Raw genomic sequence first — 24,158 nt, 5'->3', positions numbered from 1 at the left:
GCAATAGCCATGCCTTGTGGAGATGATAAGAGATGCTTTCTAAATTGGGTTTCAGGGCCTGAACCTGGCCCTGCGGCCCTTCTTTCTTCAGTTCACCAGCAACTAGCTTAGATAGATACATAGCTTTAGGTTTTCCTGCACTTCACCTCTATACACCCCCATATACAGGAGTCGGGGGTCTTTTTTCAAGTCTTCCCTAACCCCAGGAATCTATGAGTCTCATGAACAAAACAACATTCATCAAATCACCAGACAATCAATAAATAACCTATGGAAATCCCCCAAACAACAGGAAACCAAGTAGGGGCCAAGTGAGTTTCATACTTTTTTTTTAAGCTAATTTTTTTGTTATAATCTTAATAACTAACAACAAAGACTTTTCAGTAAAGAAAGGCACTTCATTTTTTGTCCACTATCCCCGGTACATTGTATGGCTTTGATCTCACTTCTCAGAATAGCGGGTTAGTGTAACTCTCCCAGTTCAAGGTCTGGGGAGCTACAGAGTTCATGTAATCAACAGCATATCCTTCTGGTTAGATGGAGGCCACTGTTGTCCACTGAGCCTACCAAAGGTGGAAGTGGTAGCGAATCCATGTAGACAGACAAATAAACAGAAAAAAAAAGAAATAGGCTCTTACACAAACCCTTAGCACTCAACATCAATGAACCAACTTAAATAAGAAATATTTTCTTTATGTCCCTTTCCAATTATGTCTGAGGTCCTCCTACCTTTGACTTGCTTTCTATTTTTATGAATAGTTAATATAATTATTCTTTTGCTTTCCCTGCTCTTGCTTTGCCTCATTGCATATAGGTCTTTCTGGGTTTCCTTGACAAATAGTTATTTTTATGGCACCAACAGAAAAGTAGTGGGTTAGATGGTTTACTTTGGAATTGAGAAAAAATTGAGAAAATGTCCAGTGACTTGTACAGATTGGTAAGCAGTTTTGGGCTTGTCACCTAGCCTCCCTGAGGGGTTTAGAGCAATTCTCTAAGATAGTAAATTATATCTAAATTATATCTGTGCCAGTGAAAGGAGTTTCCAGACTGAGAGCCCCCCCATTGATGGAGTAAAAGATTCAAACAATAACAAAAATTATTTCATTATGAATGTCGTTTTTTCACCTTGCCAACAATGAATATTTTTTTTTCTTACTTCATACTGTTTCAATGGGCAATGTCTTGATATTGTCTTGATGTGCATTTCTTTACATTAAGGTATTCCTACTAACTGTTTGTATTTCCTCTTTTAAACATAATCTGTTTGTGGCCCTTGCCTGTTGTTTCACTAGAGTCCGTATTTGCCTCATGGTATAGATCAGTCTTATAGATTCAATATGTAAGTGATGAAGTTTTTATCCCCTCGATTCCTGATCTCTCAGATCAAAAAGGGGACACAATTTAATTTTAAAGGGAACACAGTTTCAACAAAGGGAACATAGCTTCAGAGTGATAATCTTAAAGGGAACACAGCTTCAGTAAAGGGAAAAGTTTCCCCTCCCACTTCATAAGGACTTTTTCAGATGCATTTATTGACAACTTATTTTCTAAACGTATTTGCTTTATTTTAATTTTAGAGATATTGTCCAAAATTATTTTGTCTGTATATAATCAAAGACAGCAATTTTGTTCTATTGATTTCTGCTTTATTTGACTGATACAAAAGTCATACTCTCCACATTTGGAACAAGTATCATCTATAAAGTGTCTCATCTGTAAAATGTCTCTCCACATCTCCATCTATACTCTTATGATTTTTTTTTATCTTATTAGTTTTTCTTCCATTTTTAATTGGAAACTTTAGTCCATTTTTAACTCTGCTTTACAATTGTGAGGTTTGTCTTTTCATAAGAAGGGAAATGTACTTTTCTCATTTTTATTATTTACCTTATGAATCCAAAGCCAATAAAAGCACCTAAATGAAGTAAATATCTTTAAGTTGGACTTCCCCCTCAAAGAAAGGACCTTCATCTTTTGCCCATCGTTCCCCCACCCCCTTTATGGGATTTTCCTTCTACTTATGTGTTTCTTTGAAATACTCTTCTGAAACATTTACTGATTTGCCTTCTACACTACACTCTCAAAGTGATGGAGTGTGGGGGTGGAACCCCAAAAACATATTGGGGTTTGGGGCCAGAGTTGTGAGACATCTCAAGAGAATTTGTAGGCTTAACCATCTCCAAATCAAGCAAAGATTTTATTATTCTGTTGGCAACAAGCTAAGTTCCAAAGGAGAGTTTAATGATTAACAACAGGAAAGATGCAGACCAAGTTCCCCAGTGGAACTCCTCATTAACAAGAGGACAGATGCCATAAGGTGAAATTCCGAACCGGAGTGAGAGAAGTGGGTACCAGTAGGTTGTTTTATAGGAGAAAAATAATCTCAGGAGTTGACATCTATAGCTTGGCCTTCTGATTGAATATAGTAATGGTAGGGTTATGATAATTTTGTTTATGCAAGGGTTTTGACAAAGAATTCAACTGGGGCCCATTGCAACAAAGGTTCTCTTAAGGAGAACCAGATAATCCTTCTATGCCTCTCCCTACTTGGCTCTAGGAGCAGATTGACTTTTATATTATTTACAATAAATTCAAGAAATTAGGACTTGGCTTTTTGCAGGTCTTATTCACTCTATCAGAAATATTTTTTTTTAAGCAAAGAATTACTCTTGTTTTAAGTTCTCACTTTTTAAAAGGAGATGTTAAGCTATTGTTGAAAGATCTCCTTAAAGTGGAGGTATCCTTCAGCAAACTTTTCAAAAGTTGATTATTTTTCAAATGTTCAACTCTTCCCATAAAGCAGAGCACTGGGTTTTGCTAAGTATTTGATTCTAAGCTCAAGGCCCAGGTTTCTTAATTCCATATTGCAATATTCCAATATTTCCAATTATTCTTGTTAAAGTTTGCTATGATACTGATGTGTATTCCTGGGTAGATCATTTCTGTTCTTCTAGTCACTTGAAGCTTTTTTTTTTTTTTTTAAACCATCATAATATTGGAGCTTAAGTTGCATGTGTTTAGAAGTCTTTTTAATGCCAGAAAAACTGAGGCAAGACAGAAATTGGTTTTTAATCTTTTAATGTGGAGAGTTTTAGGCTAGCCGACCGAATGGAATGTGGCAGTGAGGAGCTGAAGCAGGAACTTTTATAGGGTTTTAATTTTATTTAGGGCATAATATCTCGAATCCTAGATTCTTCTCAGGGTCCTCTGGAGTCTTTCTCTTTGAACATCACAACTTATGTTTGGTAGTTCTGAAAATTGTCTTTGATGATTTCCTGAAATAATGTATCCAATTATTTTATTTTTCCAAATTATATGGGATATTATTGACATGAGATTTCTGATTGATGACCTCTGCTCCAGGTTTCTAATTCTTGGAGAAATTCAATGATTTTCTAAGCCTGACTTCCTTTGTTTGGTCCATAATAACTGTAATTCTCTTTCCCATTGGGATAAAACTATTGCAGATGATTCTTTCTATAGGTTTTCTCAGGTTTTCCATTATGTTATCTTTATTGATCCTTGTCTTCATTATTTTTTTGTAATCTTTTTTCGCTTCAGAATTTGAAACTTTTAGATTGATTTCCTTTTTAAAAAATTATTTTCTTCAACCTCTTCTTTTATTTGATCTTGTAGCTTTTTTTAAAAATTAGAATTATTTCTTGCCTAATTTATTTTAACATAACATCTTGCCATGTCTAGATGTTGATGGATGCATGTCTAGATCCCTTGAGTTATTTTTTTTTCTTTTTTCTTGCATTTGCATTGTTTCTGGTGCTTTAGCTCTTTCAATTGGTAAAGCTTTTTAAAATTATATCAGCATTCTGCTTTGTTCATTTTTATAATTTGGTTGATTTAAAAAATGTATGTGCTTCTTAAGCTCCTTTTTTTTCTCTTTGGTGTTTCTCTTTGTTGTTGGCTTCTTTGGAAGCACATTTGAAGAGCCAGCCTGCCTTCCAATCTATCACTCTGCCATCTTGACTATTGATGTATTTAAAATAAAATAATGTTAAAATCTGTAGATGCATTTAAAATTTAGACAATGTTCTAGCTATTTATCCATAAAATAAGTCTAACAATTCAGAAGAACAGAAAGAACCATGGAAATGATTGACAGAAGTTTGACCCATGATTTACCTAACTTAGACTGAAAGAGCCTAGACATAAAATCAGGAAATCCACCTTGGAGTGCTGACTATGCTAGCCACAAGTAAGTTTATCCTTTGAAATCACATCCACTTTCTAAGCCTAGGACAATAGTTTAGTTTTTTGTTTTTTTTTTTTCCCCCAATCAAGTCTGACTTTTTTGTGAACCCATATGGGGTTTTTTTGGCAAAGACATTGGAGTAATTTGCCAGTGGTTTCTCCAGCTCATTTTACAAACCAGGAAGCTGAGGCAAATAGAGTTAAGTGACTTGCTCAGGATCATACAGCTCATGTCTGAGATGAGACAAACTCAGGAAGATGAGTCTTCCTGACTCCGAGCCCAGTGCTCTGTACACTATGGTGTCACCCAGTTATTTGTGCAATTGACCTTCCAAGACTGTTATAAAGAAAACACAGAGTATATTCATATTATTGTTCTTATTTTTAAGTAGAAAGAATGCTAGACCCACATCTAAAGTTTAATTTGTTGCTCTGCCTTTTGCTGACTATTGTGTATTGAACAAGTCAGGTGTCCTCTTTGAGCCTCTTTCATCATCTATAAAATGCAGGTTAATAGTATTTTCCCACTTACTTCAGAGCACTTTGCAAAATGGCAAAACAGTATGCTAAAGAACACCCCCCCACACTGTCCTGCAAGCCCAAGCCCAACTCAAGATGTTCCAAATGTTCTTGGAGAGTTCTTCTAAATGTTCTTATTTAATAATAAAAAGGACAATAACTATCTGGTGAGGTTGGTGCTAATCTTATTCCTATTTTATAGGCCAAGAAAGGTTGAGTGAATGTCCAGTGTCATAGTAAGTATCTGAGGCAAGATTTTGAACTCATTTATTCTTGACTTTAAGTCCAGCATGCTTATCCACTATGTCACCTAAGTGTTAGTTTTCTTGGAATTCCAAGTAGCAGCTGGAACCTTGAATGCCTTCCTGTAAGATAGGGACTGGAGCCCTCTCAGCTAGGACGTGAGGAGCTGACTTGACTTTTAGGGAAGAACATACAAGAAGGAACGAGCATTAAGAAACAGGAGCTAGGAGGCAGCTAGGTGGTGCAGTGGACAGAGCACCAGCCCTGAAGTCAGAAGGACCTGCGTTCAAATCTGGCCCCAGACAGTAAATACTTCCTAGCTGTGTGACCCTGGGCAAGTCACTTTACCCCAATTGCCAAGAAAGAAAGAAAGGAAAAAGAAGCCAGAAAACTACAACTTTAGAAAATGAGAGCTGGATTATAAAGGATTTTAAATACCATAAAAAGGAGTATCTACTTTATCCTGAGGGCAATAGGGAATCACAGGAGAGAGCTTTAAAAAATGCCATTTTGGCAGTTGGATGATAGATAGGTTGGAAAAAGGAGAGATTTGATGCAGGAAGAACAATGAGTAGGCCAGTGCAGCAATATAGGAAAAGGCTGACAAGGCCCTAAAAAACAGGTATGATTGTGAGACTCTCCTGGACTAGGTAGTGTGATATGAATGGAGAGAAGGGCTGAGATGTTGTGAAGATATAGTTGATGATTTGATAACTTACCAAATAGGACAGTGAGGGAGAAGCAAGAAGCAAGAATAAACCCCAAGATTGATAACTGGGAAGACGATAGTGGTGTTCTCAACAGAAATAGGGGGATTAGGAAGAAAGTTCACTTTGGGAAATAGGACAACTTTTGTTTTGGATATGATAAGTTTGAAATTTCTTGGGGGGCATCGTTTGAAATGACCTGGAGGCCAATCTTTAATTTTTTGCCTTCCCTTATGAGTGCATGTTTAACTTCACACAGAGAGACGGGGATGGAAATAAGGTTGTGTAGAATCAGGAGGACCTAGTAAATGATTGGACTTGAAGAGTGACTTTTGAATCTGAGCTTAAAAGAATAAATGGTGAGAACACTTGGCAAAATGGGAAAGAAATGGATTAAGGGGAGCGAGAGACAATGATTTTTGCCTTGGACATGTAGAATTTGAAGTTTCTTTGGGATCTCCAGGTGAAAATGTCCAGCAGATAGTTGATGATTCAGCATTATAGCTCTGGAGAGAAATGATAAGGTCTGTGTATATGTAGATTTGGAAGTCATCTGCAGAGGAATGATATGGGAATCAGTCAATGGGATTATCAAGGAAGAGAGGTCAAAAAGAGAGGAAAAGAAAATACAAATCGGAACCGTGGGATAGAACCATGCAAAGGGTGTGGAACATGAATTCTGACTCACCAAGAAGGATTTGAGAAGAAAAACCAGGGGAAACAGTGTCACCAAAACCCCAGAGGGGAGAGATTGTGTAGGAGAAAACCATTGTCAATTTTGTGGAAAGCTTCAGAGAGGTCAAGGACAAAGACTAAGAAAAGACCGGTGGAGTCAGCATTTAGGGGCTCGGCTAGCTAGGACGTCCAAGGATTATTGAAAGGGATTTGTGATTCAGGATAGATGGGTTTTCCTACCTGTACAATCTTGAACAAATCACCGCATCCCAATTTTCTCAATTATGAAATTAGGGGATGGGAAAAGATGATCTCTAAGTTTATTTTAACTCCAATAATCCATGTTTTAAAGGTCTAAAATTCCATATTCTAAGATTTCTTCTGGCTTGAACATTCTGTGATACAGTAACTATGGTCCTTTGTGGAGGCTGATGACTGGGTGGGTTAACTGAATCTTGTATGGTGTCTGGGACTTTGATTAAACTTTCATTTTTTGTCTGGAAAACCTTAAAAACCTTTAAAGTCCCTGGCCACCAGAGACCAGGCCCCTTTGTTTTCTAATTGCTTCAGTCTTTGAATGAATGAATGGAAAAGCATTTCTCAAGCCCTGTGAGCTCGAGCTCCATGCTAAGTACAGAAACATAAAGGATAGGATAAAATATAAGGATAGAAACATAAAAATAAAGTGGTTCTTAGTTTACTTTCAAATAGAAGGAGACAGTACATATAAAGGAGTGGTAGACAGTGATGGGGATTTCAGTCTAAGGAAGTCATAGGGATGGTGGGTGGAATCAGTGCAGTTGATTGAAGTCTCCTTTTCAGAAGTGATACTGATTTGATTATGGTCCACGGACCCAAAGCAATGACATCATTTACTCTTGTCTCTTTTTGCAGAGCTGGGTGGGAACATCTTACACCCTGAATCTATTTGACTGGGGACTGGTGCATCCCGAGGTACTGGAGGTATATGGCAGCCACCTCACCAAAGGGATTGAGCTGATTGATGCTGGTGGGCAAGCCAAGACAGGCTACCGTGGAATCCGCTCACCTGGCCCCTCCAAGACAGAAATTGGGTCCTTTGCCTTAGGGTCTGGTGAGGGGAAGGACAACTCCTATGGCCGCGTGTCACTTGACACGGTGATGGTGGTGGATGACAAAGAGTCTGGTCAGCTTCACTGTGACTGCAGCCATTTAGTTCAGGATAGAGGCCGCGGCTGTGACGGAGATGACAACTACTCCAAAATAAACCTTGATGGTGACCAGCCTGACGGACGGGGCTCTAGTGACCTGCTCTTGGGGAAAGAAGACAGAATCATCTCCTCTGGCCGGGTCTCCATGGAGAGCGCTGGGAGGATTCCAGTCTGGCCAGAAGCCCCCATGGGGAGTATCCTGGAAGCCCTTTGCCTGCATTCTCCAGAGGACTGGGATCCAGGAAGCCCTATTTCCCTGCCCTCAGGCGACGGCACGCCCTTCGGCCAGGGACCTTATGCACATTTCTCCTGCAGCTCAGAGAAAGAAGCTTTTGGTCACCCACTGGTCAGCTTGGATATGGACACCGTGGACAGCGGCTTTGCTGGTTCTGACTGTGGCAGTCCCTTAGACAGTGACTTCATGGGGGGCAGTCCAGTGGAAAGGGAAGGCACCCCAGCTCTAAGCACCAGTTATGTTGAGGATGATACCCCAAGAAGCTATGTCAAACAGTGGGTGATTTCCCCCCCAGCCTCCCCAGATCCTGGATCACATACCAGTTAGCAGGTTAAGCAGGTCCCCAAACTGAGGTGGGGTCACTGAGGACTAATGTAAAAAAACCTGTTGTCAATCAACTCTTCATGCAGCTGTCACTCAAGAAAAAAAATGGGGCACATATTCATCAAAAAAAGGAACATGGCGATGCAGAGTAGAACAGGGGCAACCCTTTTTTATTATTGGATGTCACTGACAGAGGGCCCAAGAGGCAGCAGGGAACAACCGTGACTACTTTGAAGCCACAAAGACCTGGGTTCGAGTCTGACCCATTCTGAGTATGGGACATAGGGCAAGTTATTTAACCTAGAGTGCTAAAAGACGGGTGGGGAACATCTGGCCAAGGTCTATGTAAGTCCAGTGAAATCAAAACCAGCGACTGCCACTGCTTGAGTTCTGTAAGCTGAGAATTTCCTACGGCCTTCCCTCAAAGGATATCATAAATATCCCAATGGCCTTTGGCTGAAAAAAAAAAAAGTTCTCCACTCCCATTCTAAAACAATAAAGTACCAACTCATATTGGTAAAGGGAGTATAGTCACCTATTCCAATGAAATCACAGATTCACTGTGATTCAGTCCCTATCCTTACAACCAGAAACGTTGTGTGTGTGTGTGTGTGTGTGTGTGTGTGTGTGTGTGTGTGCTCTTGGTTCACATTCACTTGGTTTGATGATGCGTATTAGCCGTTGTTGAAGAATACAATTAGAGCAGGTTCCCCAGGAGTGGACTTGGGTCCTCTCCTTCAGTCTTCCCTATGCCCTCTATCTATATCGGAGGCCTTAGAAAAATGTTCGTAGTATGGGAGAGGGAAGCCGGTGTTTAAAGAAACAGAGACGATGCAAAATGAGCTGCAGACATTCTGTGACACATGGAAGGTCCACGACTGACTTCCGCTCACATGGAGCTTACAACCTGAGTTAAGATACAGACTTGCACAGGTGTGCAAAACACAAGCAAAAACACCAGCAGTAACTAGAATTACTCTGTGGGGCTGCCATAGAACGGGAAAGTCGCTGATGCAAGAGAATGGATTTAATGAAAATAAAAGTCTTCACATGTTGATCCTGTTTTAAAAACCTCATTCCAAAGTGTGTCCCCCGTCCATGTTGATGAAAATAAAACTAGTGAGAAGAGGGTCAGACTTAATGATGAGCAGGTGGGGCGGGAGGGAGGACCTATGTAAAATATGGAACCAGAAAGTAATAAAAATAATAGTAGACGGGAGAAAAGGAACAGAAGTCTTGTTTTGTTTTTTGCAAGGCAATTGGGGTTAAGTGACTTGTCCAGGATCACCTAGCTAGGAAGTGTTAAGTGTCTGAGTCTGAATCAGGACTCAGGTCCTCCTATTTCAGACCTAGTGCTCCATCCATTGCACCAGCTGGCTACTTCACAAGGGAATTGTCTTTAAAAATGTGACATGTTAGTCATTATACTCATAGGTCCAGGCTCCTACGGTCAGTGAGTCAGTGAGTCATTAAATATTAAGCAATATAATGAGTGCTATCTAAACTTAGGCTGGATTTGAACTCATGAAGATGGGTCTTTCTGGTCCCAAGTCCGCTGTTCTCTTCACTGCAGCACCCAGCTGAGTGATACCCTCTCCCGTCCTCCTGATCTATATCTTTCCACTGGACCCAAATGGCTCCAGAGCAGAGAGTAGCCTGGTGACTCTGCATAGCCCCGCATCACTTAAATCCAATTTACTTGGAAGTCATGACATCACCTTTTGGATGTCATGCTCCTCTTCGGGAACAAAGGACAAGGAACATTTATTAAGCGTGTACTAAGTGTCAGTATTATATGCTTTCTGCTGGGGATACAAAAAGAGGCTAAATTGTTCGTGTTCTCAACATGTCCTCCATCTAATCTCTGTAGGATGAACAGCAAATCATAGGACCTCGAGTATCACTCTCATCTCCTTCCCCATTTTTCTTTCTTTCTCTCTGTGTCTATTTCTTCTTCCTCCCTCTTTCCCTCTCTTTCCCATTCCTCTCCCTCCCTTTTTCTCTCTTTCTTTCTCTCCTCTTCTCTCCCTCTCCCCTTAGTCGGCACTCTCCCCAACCCAAGTATACAGTAAAAAAGTCAATGGGTCTGGATATGGAAAGTGATGTTGACACAGTGACCCATTGCTCCCAGTCTTGCCACACAGTGTAGGGGGAGACTGTTGGGGAAGGCAAGACATAAACAGAGTTGACAGCTTTCTGCATTATTTACTCTGTCACAGGTGGCTACCTGGGACATTGTTACCCTACCTGCAAATTGTACCATCCTTGCTACCTTGGGGAGGACCTCAGATGCAAGGGCCCAGCCCCCTTTTGCTGACATTGACCTATCTGAAGTGTCTTTATTTCATTACAAAAGTTAACAATAAAAATTGACTCCGTTTTGAAGTCATTGCTAATCTCCAGTGATCATACCATGATGTACCTGTAATAAACTCCTTTTAATTCTCTTTATCATGAGTTTGACTCCCTAACCACAGTGAATCCAAAAGAAAGAATCTTTCTTTCAACATGGAACCAGAGAATCCAGGCTCTGGACCTGACCCTTCTACTATCTGGCCAGGCGACTTTATGCAAGTCTTGTTCATGTCTCACTTTGCTCACCTGTAGAATGAGGGAATTGAATTAAGTGATCTCAGATACCTTCAGCTCTCCACCCACAATCCCCTGACTGAGAGCCATTTTAAACCCCACTTCTCAAATGCAAGTAGAGCTCATGAAATCTCCACGAGAATGTCATAGGTTTAGAGCTGACAAAGATGTTAAAAAGTTATCTAGTTCATTTTACGGATGAAGAAACAGGTTTAGAGAGATAATGTTATTTGCCAAGCATCCCATTGCTAGTGACAAAAGTGGTTTGATTTGAAACACAAGTTTTCTGGCTCCAAATTCAAGAGGGAAGAGATCATTTCTGGGCCTCTCCAAAGATAGCACTCTTTTCAATGTACCACACTGCCACAGAGACTTTCATGTTTAAGTGGAAATATTACCTCACATGACAAAATGGCTATTCTTTGATCCTAAACAATGGCCAGCTTCTTCCAACTCTTTTGATGTTTTACACTGGAAGCTTTGGATGTTGGGGTATCCTAAAGAAGAGGTGGGAGGAACAAAGACCATCACACCGGGATGAAATGGGGGTGATTCTTAGAACCAAGAAAGCTGAGTGAGGGAAAGCTATCCATTTCTGCTGCTCTCCTGGGATTTCTGTTGCTTATATCAGCCTATATGCTGGTCTCGAAGTATATTAGCAATGTTTCCTCTTTCCAAGGTCTCCTATGTCCCAAAGTCATTCATAATAACATGCTCTATTGTTGACTTTTCCTCCTTTCCAAGTAGACTTCTGTTGGGATCTCTAATGGGAGTATTTTGTAACCCTTATAATTCTATATCAATGCGAATTATTGTTACCAATATCACCTTCAAATGCAGTAGTGTAGAGCAGAGTACCTTAAGCAATAATTTGTGGGTCACTCTCTTGGGAGTCTATGGTTATGACGACAAAATGCCCAAACCAGAAGTTCAATTGGGGAAAAGGGTCATATCACTGGCTCCATGTAAATGAGTGTAGTTGAAATGTTTGCTTTTTAACTCTGTCTTTAATCAGTTGATCAACTGGTCAGTCAATTGGCATTTATTACATGGTCACTAGGTTGTTGTTTATTCTTCATTTTCATAAAGGTTATATCTTGATTTGCTCAAGAATTGAATTTAAGTGAGGAAGAATTGCACAAAGTTGTCATTCTCACTCTCTCTTCTGGAATTCTTGAAGTCCAGTGTCAAGACAAAAGTCAAAACACTAGGTATGGCCTAGGAGTCGGTGGATGACTTTCGGCCTTTCTAAATTAAAGTTTTCTCAAGCCTCAGTTTTTCTGAGGCAACATCCCTATAATGAATGATGAAGAACTAGTTAAAAATTGAGACGACCTAATTACTAACACAAAAATATCAATCTGGGACGGGAAGACCTGCTATGGCCCAGAACTCTGAACTTGAAACAAAGGATTCTTACAAGGTACTAAGTCAGTGGAATTGATAGAGACAACAGTTATCTAATTTAGCATGGTTCAGTATGATTGATTTAATCCTACCAGGATATGTTATGGACCAGAACCTGAAACAAGGTACTCAGTGGAATTGAGGAGACAGTGATTTAATCCTACAACAAATAATGATTTCCTAGTGATACAATGATTGGTGTGTACTCAGAGTAGGGCATATAAGCGAGGAGCCTCAGCCCGGATTCAGGTGGGGAGATTCAGAAGCCAGAGAAGGCAGGCAGGAGCCCAAGCTCTTGGAACCAAGGAGAGTGATAGGCCTCCAGAAAAACTAGCTGAGCCCCAAGTGAGGGAGACAAGATTTTGAAGGAGACAATAAAGGATTTGGACTTTAATTCCTGGCTGTACTTGTGGTGATTACTGAACTGAAACCAAGGCTGCTCCCAGAGACCCCAACAGAGAACATTACATTTTAGAGAGAATATTACAAAGATCCTCAAGGTTTCTGGACAGAACGGAAAACACATGCTATTTACACTTATTCTAAGGTACTGTGCTAAATGAGGGTACCAATACAGAGGTGAAATATTCCCCATCCTGGAAGAGTTCACATTCTACTGGGGGAGAAGGTGTGGTAGAATATGAAAGGTTTACCAATAATACAAAATAAATCTCTCCCTATTAGGGACAAGGAAGTAATTTCTGAGTGATTCAGGAAAGAATTCTTGAAGGAAGTAGCTAAGCTTTGAAGGGAGCTAGGGGTTCTAAAAAGCATCAGTGAGGAGGAAAATATTCCAGGCATGGGGGGAAAAACCCCATGAAGATACAAGAAGGTGGGCAGTGGAATATCTTGTATGAGAAACATAAAGCATGGCTGGAAAACATTGTTTTATGGGAAATAATATGTCATAAGTTTGGAAAGACATAGTAAAGAAAAAAGGTGGGTAACCATCAATTGGGCAATAGTTTTACAAATCATGGCACAGGAATGCAATAGAATAATATTGCACAAGAGAGATCCAGAGATGCTTGCTTGGAAGGAAAGACTATAGGAACTGATGCAGAGTGAAATGTGTAGAATGATAGCCATTTACACAATGAGCACAATAATAGAAAGGAAAACTTTGAAAGACTTTAAAACTTTGAGCAAAGTAATAATCAGTTATGACTACTGAAGAGGAGCACGCTTCCTATTTCATGTAGAGAAGTGATGGACTAGACACTTTCATGTTTGACCAATGTGATCATTGTTTTGCTTGACGACTATGCTTGTTATAAGGGAGAGGTTTTTTTTTGGGGGTGTGTGTGTGTGTGTGTGCGCGTGTTTGTGTGTGTTTATAGCATGGGCAATGGGGAAGAGAGGTGTGAAAAGTAGGTAGTGTTAGAGACACCAAACTTTTTTTTTTTTTTAAAGAAAAGCAATAAAACATTTTTTAAATAGAAGAAAAAATTCAAAAGGAGATCTAAACAGCAATTTTATTACTACCATGTTAAATTTAATAAGTACTTTGAAAAATAAATTGTAACAAATGTTTTGGGTCTTATACACAGTTTTGCTTAGAGTTCTTTATACAGTGAAATGTTCTCATTTGTTGATGATTATTGAGTTAATCATAAAGAGAAAATTAACTTTAAAAAGGAAAATGAAACATGCTCTGAATCCCCATTAGAGAAATCCAAATTAAAATAACTGTGAAATACCATCTCACACCCATCAGAATGGCTAATATGACAGAAAAGGAAAATGATAAATGTTGGAAGGAATGTGGGAAAACTGGGACACTAATGTGTTTTTGGTCAAGTTGTAAACTGATTCAACCATTCTGGAGAGCAATTTAGAGCTATGCCAAAGGGCTATAAAACTGCACTCCCTTGATCCAGCAATACCACTACTAGATCTGTATCCCACACATATTTTTTTTAAAGGTTAAGAACCTATTTGTATAAAAATGTTTATAGCAGCTCTTTTTGTTTAGCTAAGAATTGGACACTGAGAGAATATCCCATCACTTGGTGAATGGTTGAACAAGTTGTGGCACCTGGTTACAATGGAATATTATTATTATATAAGAAATTATGAGCAAGATGCTTTCAAAAAACGTAGAAAGATTTACATGAACTGATAAAAAGTGAAGTGAGCAGAATCAGGAGAATATCATACACAGTAACAGCAATATTGCTTGATGAAGAATTGTGAATGACTTAGCTATTCTCAGCACTATCCAAGACAATCCCAAAGGACTCATGATGAAAAATGCTATCTATTCCCCAAAAAAGTGATGTTACTTGAATATAGGCTGAGACATGCTATTTTCCTCTTCCTTTCTTCCTTTTCTTTTTCCCTTCCCTCCCTCCTTCTTTTCTTCTTTCTTTCCTCCCTCTCTCTTTCTCTTTCTTTCTCTCTCTCTCTCTTCTCTTCCTCTTTTTCTTTCTTTCTTTCTTGGCAAAGAGATAGAATCAGCAAGATTTGGCCATTGATTGGATGTAAGTGGTAAGAAAAAGCAAAGGATCAAGGGTGCAAACCAAACCAAATCGAAATCCAGGTAGAATTGGCAAGATTTAGAAAGACTGGCAAACCAAATTGACATCCAATCAATCTTTGATTGAAGAACAGTGGTCCATTCAACAGAAATAAGGAATTTAAGGGGATGGATGGCATTGGGGGGAGATAAAGAATTAAATTTTGGACATGTTCAGTTGCAATGCTTACGGTTTATTCAGGTGGAGATAACCAGCAGGCAGTTCTGCAGAGGGACTGAAACTTAGAGACAAAAGAGCAAGATCAGTAGATCTGGCAGTCATCTGTACATCTGCAGCTGAATCTCTGTGAAGTAACATGGTGTGTGTGTGTGTGTGTGAGAGAGAGAGAGAGAGAGAGAGAGAGAGAGAGAGAGAGAGAGAGAGAGAGAGAGAGAGAGAGAGAGAGAGAGAGAGAGAGAGAGAGAGAGAGAGAGACAGAGAGAGAGACAGAGAAAGAGAGAGAGAGAGAGAGAGAGAGAGAGAGAGAGAGAGAGAGAGAGAGAGAGAGAGAGAGAGAGAGAGAGAGAGAGAGAGAGAGAGGAGAGAATAGTTTCAAGTCAAATGGTGGTGAGGGAAACTAGATTTCAAGGGGCTATGAAATGAATGAGGGGGTTGAGAGGTGAGAAAGTGGAGGCACTTTGTGAAGATAGCTTTGTTCCCCCTAGGAGTTGAGAAATGGGAGAGATGGGGACTTAAACGGATGATTGACTCTTGCAATTTTTTTGTTTTAAAGGATGGAAAAGATCTGACATGCTTATAGGAAGTAGGCAAATAGTCAGTGGAAGAAAAGATTAACTATTAGGGGGAAAGAGAGAATAACTGAAATGGCAAGCTTCTGAAGGAGAAGGGAGAAAATGGACTCCTGGGTATAAAGCCAGTGGGGTGCTCTTGGAAAGAACAAAGAATTCTTCCTCCAAGATTTGAGCAAAAGAGGGTAACTGTTTGAGAAAGCTGTTCAGTGTTTCCAATTCTTCTCCCTCCTAAACCCGCTACAATCTGGCTTTTGACCTCATCATTCAATTAAAACTGCTCTTTTTAAAGTTACTAGTGATCTCTTAGTTGCCAGATCTAATGGCCTTTCTTGATATCACCCTTCACTTTCTCTGCAGCCTTAGATTCTGTCAATTCCTTTCCTTCTCTGGATACTCTCCTTTCCAGATTTTTTTTTTTAAAATACTCTTCTGGTTCTTGTATCGATCAGACTGTTCCCTGTCTCCTCTGCTCAATCTTTACCTAGGTCATTCTTTTTAACTGTATGTGTCCTCCCAAGTTTTATCCTGGGTCCTCTTCTTTTTTTTCCCCTCTATACTATTTCACTTGATCTCAGCAGCTTCCATCAGTTCAATTATCTCTATATAGATGTTTCTCCAGTCTATTTACTTCTAACTTCTCTTCTCTATGTCTCCAATTGCCTCTTGGACATCTCAAACTGGATGTCCCCACAGACATGGCCAACTCAATATGTCTAAAATAGAACTCATCTGTGCTTTCCCCAAACATTCCCTTCTTTTGGATTTTCCTCTTCAAATCCAGGGCATCCCCTTCCCCCCAGTCAGCCCGTCTTGATACCATCTTCACCTTTTTTGTAATCAGCACTCACATATCCAATCTGTTCCCCTCTTATCATCTCTGCTTTCACGACGTTCCTTCTCTCCTCTCCGCCACTGCATTACTTAGCCCTCGTCCCATCACAGCTGGATTAGTGAAAAAGTCTTCTGGTTGCTTTCCCTCTCTCAAGTCTTTCTCTATTATAATTTATCCTCTCCTTAGTTACCATTATAATCTTCCCAAAGTGCAGCCCAGTCAAATTCCTCTAGCTGTGTCTGCCTTCATAGAGCTGTCCACAAAGCTTCCGTGATTCATTATTACTTCTGCAACCAAATATAAAACCTTTTTTTGTCTTTTAGAGGTCTTCGTAATCTGACCTCTTCCTATCTATCTGTTCCCTTCCATGTATCTGCAGTTAGCAATGCTAGCTTTCTTGCTGTTTCTTGCACACAATATTTTCTCCTGATTATATTTTTCATTGGCTCATCCCATATCTGTAATGCTCTTCTTCATCACCTCTGCTTCCAAGTGAAGGCGAGCTCCTTGAGAGAATGTACTACACTTTTGCCTCAGTATAGATAGTTCCTGTCCCATACTAAGTGCTTCATAAAGACTTGTTGATGGTGATGGAGGATGATGGTGAGGGGATTCGAGGTACAGTATTGGGGAGGAGTTCATAATAGATGGCTTCAATTTGGGGGGTCAAGTATGAAACAGAATCTGCTGAGAGGTGCAGTGTGAGTGATTTAAAGAGACAATTAGCTCAGTACGGCTAGGGAAGAGTAATGATTGACATGCAGGCCGAGGGCTCCATTGACATTAAAAAACATGAAATGTAATGAGCCCAGTCAAATTCCTCTGGCTGTGTCTGCCTTCATAGAGCTGTCCACAAAGCCAGATAATACATGTTCCGCTGAATACTCGGAGAATGTCTGTTCAGTAGCAAATGTATAATGAATACATAAACAGGAAGGTTATACATTTCCACTGAATACAATCTTATGGTAATAGCATGAACACAATTTTGTCCCCACTCCTGACATTAGTCAATTAGCAAATTCAGGTTTACACCTTTTTAATGAAAACTAATTATTTATTCAGTTTAAAGCAAACCTTAGGCCTTGACTGTAAATGTCAGCTTACAAAAAGGTTGGCTGAATCAGTCCTGAAGTGAAATTGTAGCAGTCTCTTGGAAATCTGAATAGATTTTCGCTCACTAATAGGCACAGGTGGATTTAATGAAAGCAGAGTGAATAAACATAAAAGACTGAGCTTGCAAGGTCCATCCCTGTTTGGGCTGACTTTTTCTATCATGGGTCTCCTCCTTCCATACCTCCTTCCCACGCATCTCTCCCCCTTTTGAAAGCTCCCTTTTAAGTGGTCTTTCACCATTAGAAGGTAAGCTCCTTGAGATATTCCTAGTTTAGCATAGCCCATGACATAGAGCAAGAGCGTAAAAATATACTTGCTGACTGCTGGAAGAACACTATAAAGGATAGAACACAGCTGCAAATTTGCTAATGATTTTTTTTCTTTTTCTTTTTTTAAACCATGGCCATATTTCAATGTTTGACAAGATAAGTGCATTGGGGAGGTTGGGGAATGATTTTTTGGGAAGTCACTAGAATTCCCAGTTTCTTCAGGATGGGAGCTTACTGTTTATTAAACATATTCTAGATGCTTAGCACAGGACCTGGCTTTGTTGTCGTTCAGTCACATTTGACTCCCTGAGACTCTATGGGCAAGCCCTTCCTGTCCTCCACTCCAAGTCTGTTCACGCTCATGCTTGCTTCCATGACACTATGCATCTCACCCATTGCTGTTCCCCTTTCCTTCTGTTGGGCCTGGCAGAGCGATTAATAAATGTTTACTTACGGACTGCACTTTTACTTGAATTGTCCAAAGTTGAGTCACACACAGTTTGAGCTTGGATTCCAGGCCAGATCTCTAGAAGCCAAGCTCAGCACTCTGGGTAGTACTTCACACTGTCTCTCTTGAAAGAACTGGGAATATTTAACCTGGAGAAGACGTGAGAATGGGGATAACTGTTTTCAAACTTTTGAAGGACTATCATATGGAAAATGCAAGTATTTATTGTGTTTTGAGGCCTTCAAGAAAGCTTTGTCTTCTCTGTGTCTCAGGCGAGTTAAGTGAGATTCAGATGGTCAAAGAAAATTAAAGATAGGATTTGATTCCAGATTTTCCTTAATGCCGACTTCAATACTCCACCCTCTACACATTCTGTTAGCAAAATCGGTATGTCTGGAAGGTACAGAGGAGATTTTACCACAATGTCAAGGAAATTTTTTCTAATAATTAGAAGTGGATTAAGTTGCATGGACAGGGGAACTTTTGTGGCAGAGGACAGATAACAGCCAGGAAGTGTTAAGTGTTTGAGGTCACATTTGAACTCGGGTCCTCCTGACTTTGGGCTGCTGCTCGATCCACTGCGCCACCTCTACATTTATTTTAAAAGGAAACGTAAAATATAAATTCAAAGTTAGTTAAAATGAAGATGTAACTTTTCCCCCCATTCAGGTTGGACTGTCTGAAAAGGTTCTGTGGATGCCAGGTTAAGTACCCCAGACCTAGGGCACTGAGTTGGGCCTGTGCCAAACCTCTCTCCTTGACACCCCACACGCATGCTCTTGCACCAAGGGCTCCCCTCGCCACCTACCCCTGACAGAAGGCTCGGTCTTGGGGGGTTGGCAGGGCTCGGTGCCCAGGAAGGCTGTGGTTTCCACACCCTCACAGGTCACAAGTTTCAAACTGCACACCCAGCCGAGCCCAGCCCCACCCAGCCAGCTCTCAACACACAATCATTTCCAGCTACCACAGCTACCAGGAAAACCACTTCCCCTTCATACCCATCTGATCTCAGGGAGACCAACAAAACTGAGACTATGTCAGAGAAATTGAGAAAGCTGGTTATGATTAAAGATCACTTAATCTGTTGCCAAGCCAGAAAGACCTCACTGCTCCAATGCACCTGCAACAGATGGAAACCAAGCCAAGAGGGCCCCAGCCTTGGCAAACAGGACACGCACTCCCTCCCAGCCAGACCCCACAAGTCCATCCTGGTAGCAAGACTGAAGGGAGGGAGAGGCCGTTGCTCCGTTTGGGATGGGAGGATGGCACAGGCGTAAGCCGCAGGGATAATCCCTCTAAGTCTCTCTGTGGACTTGAGGGCAGTTGTGCAGAGACTCTGCCTGCCTGAGCAGCCAGTTATCTTGGGCCCGAAAGGAGAGACTGTCCTAAGGTTGCTATGGTGTGGTGGAGTCAGCCAGCCGCTGTCGGAGGACGACTGTGCCATGGGGATGCTTGTACACAACATCCAGCCCTTAGGAGGGGACGGTGAGCAAAGGTTTCTGCAAATATCTTCCTCTTAGTCCTCATTTTAAAATTGAGGAAATTAAGGCCAGAGCCTTGCTCAAGGCCTCACAGTTAGTGACGGAACCAAGGCAAGCACCAAAGGCTTTCATTCCTAGTCCATGTGTTTCCTTTTACATCGCAATTAAATATGAAGGAGGATAAAGGGCTGGTTATATGAAAACATAGAAGTCAGCAGGTCTTACTCTCCAAATTTGCAACCTGCCCCCAACCCTTAAAAAAAAAAAAAAAAAAAAAAAAAGAGTACTTGGAGTCAGGAAGACCTGCCTCAGTTATGCTGTGATCCTGGAACAATTCTCTTAACCTATGTTTCCATTTCTTTATCTGTAAAATGGGAATAATTGTAACACCTACTCTTAAGGTTATAAAGATCAAATGAGTTAACATACATAAACCATTTTGTGAACCTTAAAGCCCTACATACTATTATTACTGCCACCTGAGAGCTGTTTAGATTTTCCGAGAGTGCTAGCACATCGCACCTTTGCCTCTATAAATCCTCTACCTGTGGTTCTATTTGGATATAACCTCCAGTTATAACGGGACAGTTTCCTTGTTCCTTCAGGCAGGAACTGGGTTTCCTTTTTTCCTTGTCTCCTCAGTAGTTCCTTGTATACAGTAAATATGGAGAAACTTTTTTGAAAGCCATCCTGCCTTAAGGCAGGCTCTCAATCAGGAGTTTATTGGTGCCTTTTCTAGCCCCTGCCAAAGCACCAAAGGGCAAATGAGGAACTAAGAAGGGCTGTTAATGGAGGCCCTCAGTTGTATACTCTGCCTCATGTCTTGTGAGATGGAGGGATAGCAACTTCCAGATGAAGTGGAGAAATCTGACCATCCCTACGAGTACGGCAGAGCTTGGAAGGGCAGGGCACTGACACAGGTAATTCCGCTTTCAGAGTCTCGTCTCTGAATGCTGTCATATTCCTGAATGCCTCGTTTTATTCCAGGAAAAAAATACTTGTGCTATTCTCCACCAAAACAACTAAAATACTCCTATTACTGAAGAGGCCAATGGCACTGAACAGAATTCTAAGTCCTTTTGCATATTATAGACCTTAATCTAAGGAGGGTGAAAACCTTGCCTAAGAGGAAGGGCACTTTAGTACTGGAAGGGACTTTGGCTAGGTTCTGGTACAGCTATTGTAATTGTATTGATTATCCACCTGTTCCTCAAACAGCGAACTAGAGAATCAGCCAGAAACATGGGCTTTTTGTGCCACCTGCTGGCTCTCTCTGAATGGAAGTCAGCTGTATTCATCTCGGAGAGCAGGCCATTAAAGGGGCAGCTGTAGCCCCTGGAAAGTTGTACTTCCTTTCCTGTTCTCAACCACAACTGTCAAGATTTCTTTATCTACTGGCTGGGATTTCTCTGGGAAATAGGGAAGAGTTAGGGAATGGAAGGGGTGTGGTTCTCCAAAGAGCATCAATTCTAAAAATACTCAAAAAACATCAATTCACTTTCATTAAAAAATTGCATGGCGAACAGCAGGTGTTTGGGTGGGTAAAAAAAGAGAAGAAAGGTGAGATATAAGTTGAAACCAGATCCATGACAGGGAAGAAGAGAGATCAAAATTCCCAAAAACCTAATCGCCGTGCCTAAGACCAAAACCAAAACAAAACAAAAATAAAGTAGCTGTGATTAGAAGGGAGAATATATATGGAGTTATACAACACCTGTATGGGCTAGTTTGAATTCCTGCAACCTAATAGGGCTAAGAAAATTGTTTACAGTGCTGGCCTATCCTAATCTTAAAAAGTCCCATATCCTTTCGGAATCAAAGAGCTCCTCAGAGGGCATCATGTTCAACACTCAGAACTAAAGGAAATCCCTCCAGATTCTAGATCAAATTGAATGACTCGGGTTCTTACTTTCATAGAGGAATGTTGGATTTCAAATATTTAAAAGCATTTATTCTCTCACCTCCTGACCTCTCTGCCCCCTCCTTCCTGGTGGTGTTTCTCCTTTTCCTTCTCTTACTGAACCGTAAGAGTCAAGAAATATTCTGAGTGTTTAACCTATGAAAATCTGGTATCCAGTAAATCCCAGAAAGCTCTAACTGTGTTATGTTTCTTAGAGATTGTGGCCCAGACAAAAGATACAAGAGGGACCGTGGTCTCCTGAGCCTGGAGCATTGGGAAGGGCCTGAGGAAATAAGCAGAATCAGCTCGAAATCACAGGCCTCCACTCTTTTGTCTCTCTTGATGACTCAAGCAATATGCTGTTTTAGGTCTGGTACCAGAAGATCTAGGTTCAAATGGAAGAGAGATCAGACTTATTCTGCTTGGTTCCAGAGGGCAGAACTAGAAGCTGAAGAGGTCGATTTTTTTTCATTAGAAAGGAAACATTATTTAATAATTAGAAATGTACAAAAATAGAATGAACTCCTATTGGTGAGTTGTATGTTGTCTCTATCACAGAGATTAAGGAGGAGGTTGGACTTAAGCAGGAATTATTTCATGCACTGTAATTGTAAATCCGGTCCCTCTTAGGAGATTCTTGGTAAGGATTCTGATCCCAGTGCTGGCTGGCCACGATCACTTCTGTGGTCCTTTCTGATACACTGCCACCTGCTAACTGTGTGACTGTGGTTAAGTGAATTAATCATTTTGAATCTTCATTTTAAAAAAAATCTGTAACACGGGGGGTATCGATAGCTATCTGACCTCCATCAGCATCACTAGGAACATCAAATGGGATGATTCCCACAAATACAGTGTAAATATCAATTACACTATGTAAATGCCAGCTATTAATCTTATGGGAATATTCCTAAGTAATATCATGGGAATATGTCCCGATATGGTGGACATTACACTGTTTCCAAATGGCAGCTGGATAAAACTCACCCGAGAAGATTATTGTGTCCCCTCCTCCCAATTAAATGAAACTGAAGCTTTTATACATTAGAACAACTGCATTTACAATAAACACACGCACACACACACACACACATACACACAACTGCAGAGACTGTTTGAGAAAACAATACAAGTGGTATAAAAAAGGGGAGTGTGGGGATGGGATGACTGAGGGAGCATACTTGTAGTATCACGTATTTACAGTCAGTATCAGGCCCCAGTCCACAGCTGAAATTTGGGGCTGCTCTTTAGCAGCTAAGTGTGTTAAGCATTAGGCCTAGCTAATATAAGAAGCACCGAAGTGAGCCTGGTGGGACGAGAAGCATAAGGCTCTTTGAGGCTCTTGCACAGGCCCACTTTCCTCAGCAAAATTCCTCAAAGCTCTGAAATTCAGACGCCATAGTCTGAGCTCCTGTTCCCAAAGCTAGATCCCCCCGTTCCCTGTGGGACAGAGGAAGAGGGTGAACGAGGCATTCATCCAACCCCTGGTGCTGGCAGCTGAACAAAGCACAGCCTGGCAGACCGTGTTGGGGTTATATCAGGTCCATGACACTTCTGGTTCCCCAGAAGGCAATGGGCTAAAGAAAGCCTTTAAATCAGATGCTCCTCTAGAGATGTGCCATGAGGTTGTCCTGGGGAAAGGCAGCCTGTGACAGGGGCCCAAGGGATAAAAGGGAAATGACATTTCCTTTTTGCTTGTTGGCTACAGATCCCATCTTGGTCACTGGCCTATTTCTTGAGGCCAATTCCACTGATGTTGGTGGGGCACACTGAGTCTGGTTTTTCTCACGATGGAGGGGGAGGGAAGGGTGTCTCACTGTTGACATGATTATGCTCCTTTATAGTAGGATGTATCCTTGGTCTGAGGCAATTCTGGACCCCAGAAAATACAAGGTCATAATTGGGAGTGAGGTGGGGAGAAAAGAGATTACTCAGCACCGAAGCCACTGTAAGTCATCAGCTGGGAAATCCATCCGTAGCTCTCCAGCAATTGCCTCCTCTCATCTAGAGATGTGGTGAGAAGTAAGTGCAAATAGGCGTTCTTACAAATGGATCATCTGCACCCATTTGTTCCAGTTCACTTCTTGTGGGAATACGCGGCCCATGCGGAGCGTACAGTCTATGGTGGGCTCATAAAAGATGGTCGGCCTCTCACTCAGGCCAGGGGCTATCACTTCTTCTTCTATTACGGGTTTGGAGAAGAGAGAGACTCCAGGTGGCTTTTTTAGGAAGAATTTTCTGATACAGCCAAGCGCTTCCAGACCCTGAGGGAAAAAAAACAAAGATAAAATATTAATTTTATCTTTTAGACAGAGTGGGGTGCCTCGCCGCTCATCTGAACCTTCCATCCTGTGCACTTCTTGGCTATGCTCGTCCACAGACCCTCTATTTGGGTCTGGAAGCTAGTCATCATGTAGCCTTTTTCTAGATTGCTTTTCTTTTAAAATTATCTGAACACCTGTGCACAGAGAACTTCTTTCATATATATAGCGATATGTATGTCTTTGTGTGTAAATATGATATGCCCTCTTACAGTAGGAAAATGCATCCAACCTGGAACTAGGAATTCAAGTCCTAGTAGAAATGTGGCTTTGGGGAAACCATTCAAGCTCGTTAGCCTCAACTTTTTTACTTGTCAAATAAGTGACCTTTGCTAGTCAGGTAAGATAGATTTCTATATTCAACTGCTTCTGTATATTATTCCCTCTTTGAGTCACACTGGCGAGAGTAAGGTTTAAGTGATGCC

At 40.9% G+C, this 24,158-nt stretch overlaps 2 protein-coding genes and 1 long non-coding RNA gene across 8 annotated transcripts in view; 1 reads left to right on the top strand and 2 right to left on the bottom strand.

Annotated features, from left to right (window-relative positions):
- The window catches only part of IL21R (interleukin 21 receptor), a 50,397-nt gene extending 41,074 nt beyond the window's left edge, over nt 1-9,323 (top strand). For all 5 annotated transcript variants that reach the window (XM_074282781.1, XM_074282782.1, XM_074282783.1 and 2 more), the window contains one exon: nt 7,245-9,323. In XM_074282781.1, the coding sequence (XP_074138882.1) occupies nt 7,245-8,102 (858 nt within the window). In that variant the 3' untranslated portion in view covers nt 8,103-9,323. The remainder of the gene's footprint in view (nt 1-7,244) is intronic.
- LOC141551297 (uncharacterized) lies at nt 3,062-6,859 on the bottom strand. Its single transcript, XR_012484824.1, has 2 exons — nt 6,591-6,859; nt 3,062-3,981 (listed from the first exon to the last, which is right to left on the bottom strand). It is a non-coding gene; the product is annotated as an uncharacterized LOC141551297 (long non-coding RNA).
- Nucleotides 9,324-21,883: 12,560 nt separating the features above from the next.
- GTF3C1 (general transcription factor IIIC subunit 1) overlaps nt 21,884-24,158 on the bottom strand; it is a 130,465-nt gene continuing 128,190 nt past the window's right edge. For both annotated transcript variants that reach the window (XM_074282772.1, XM_074282773.1), the window contains exon 37: nt 21,884-23,676. In XM_074282772.1, coding sequence (XP_074138873.1) covers nt 23,455-23,676 — 222 coding nt within the window. In that variant the 3' untranslated portion in view covers nt 21,884-23,454. The remainder of the gene's footprint in view (nt 23,677-24,158) is intronic.

Source organism: Sminthopsis crassicaudata, chromosome 1 (assembly GCF_048593235.1).
Source record: "Sminthopsis crassicaudata isolate SCR6 chromosome 1, ASM4859323v1, whole genome shotgun sequence".
Lineage (NCBI taxonomy): Eukaryota > Metazoa > Chordata > Mammalia > Dasyuromorphia > Dasyuridae > Sminthopsis > Sminthopsis crassicaudata.
The sequence above is the reverse complement of the archived record's forward strand: the minus strand, read 5'-3'. Positions and strand labels throughout refer to the sequence as shown.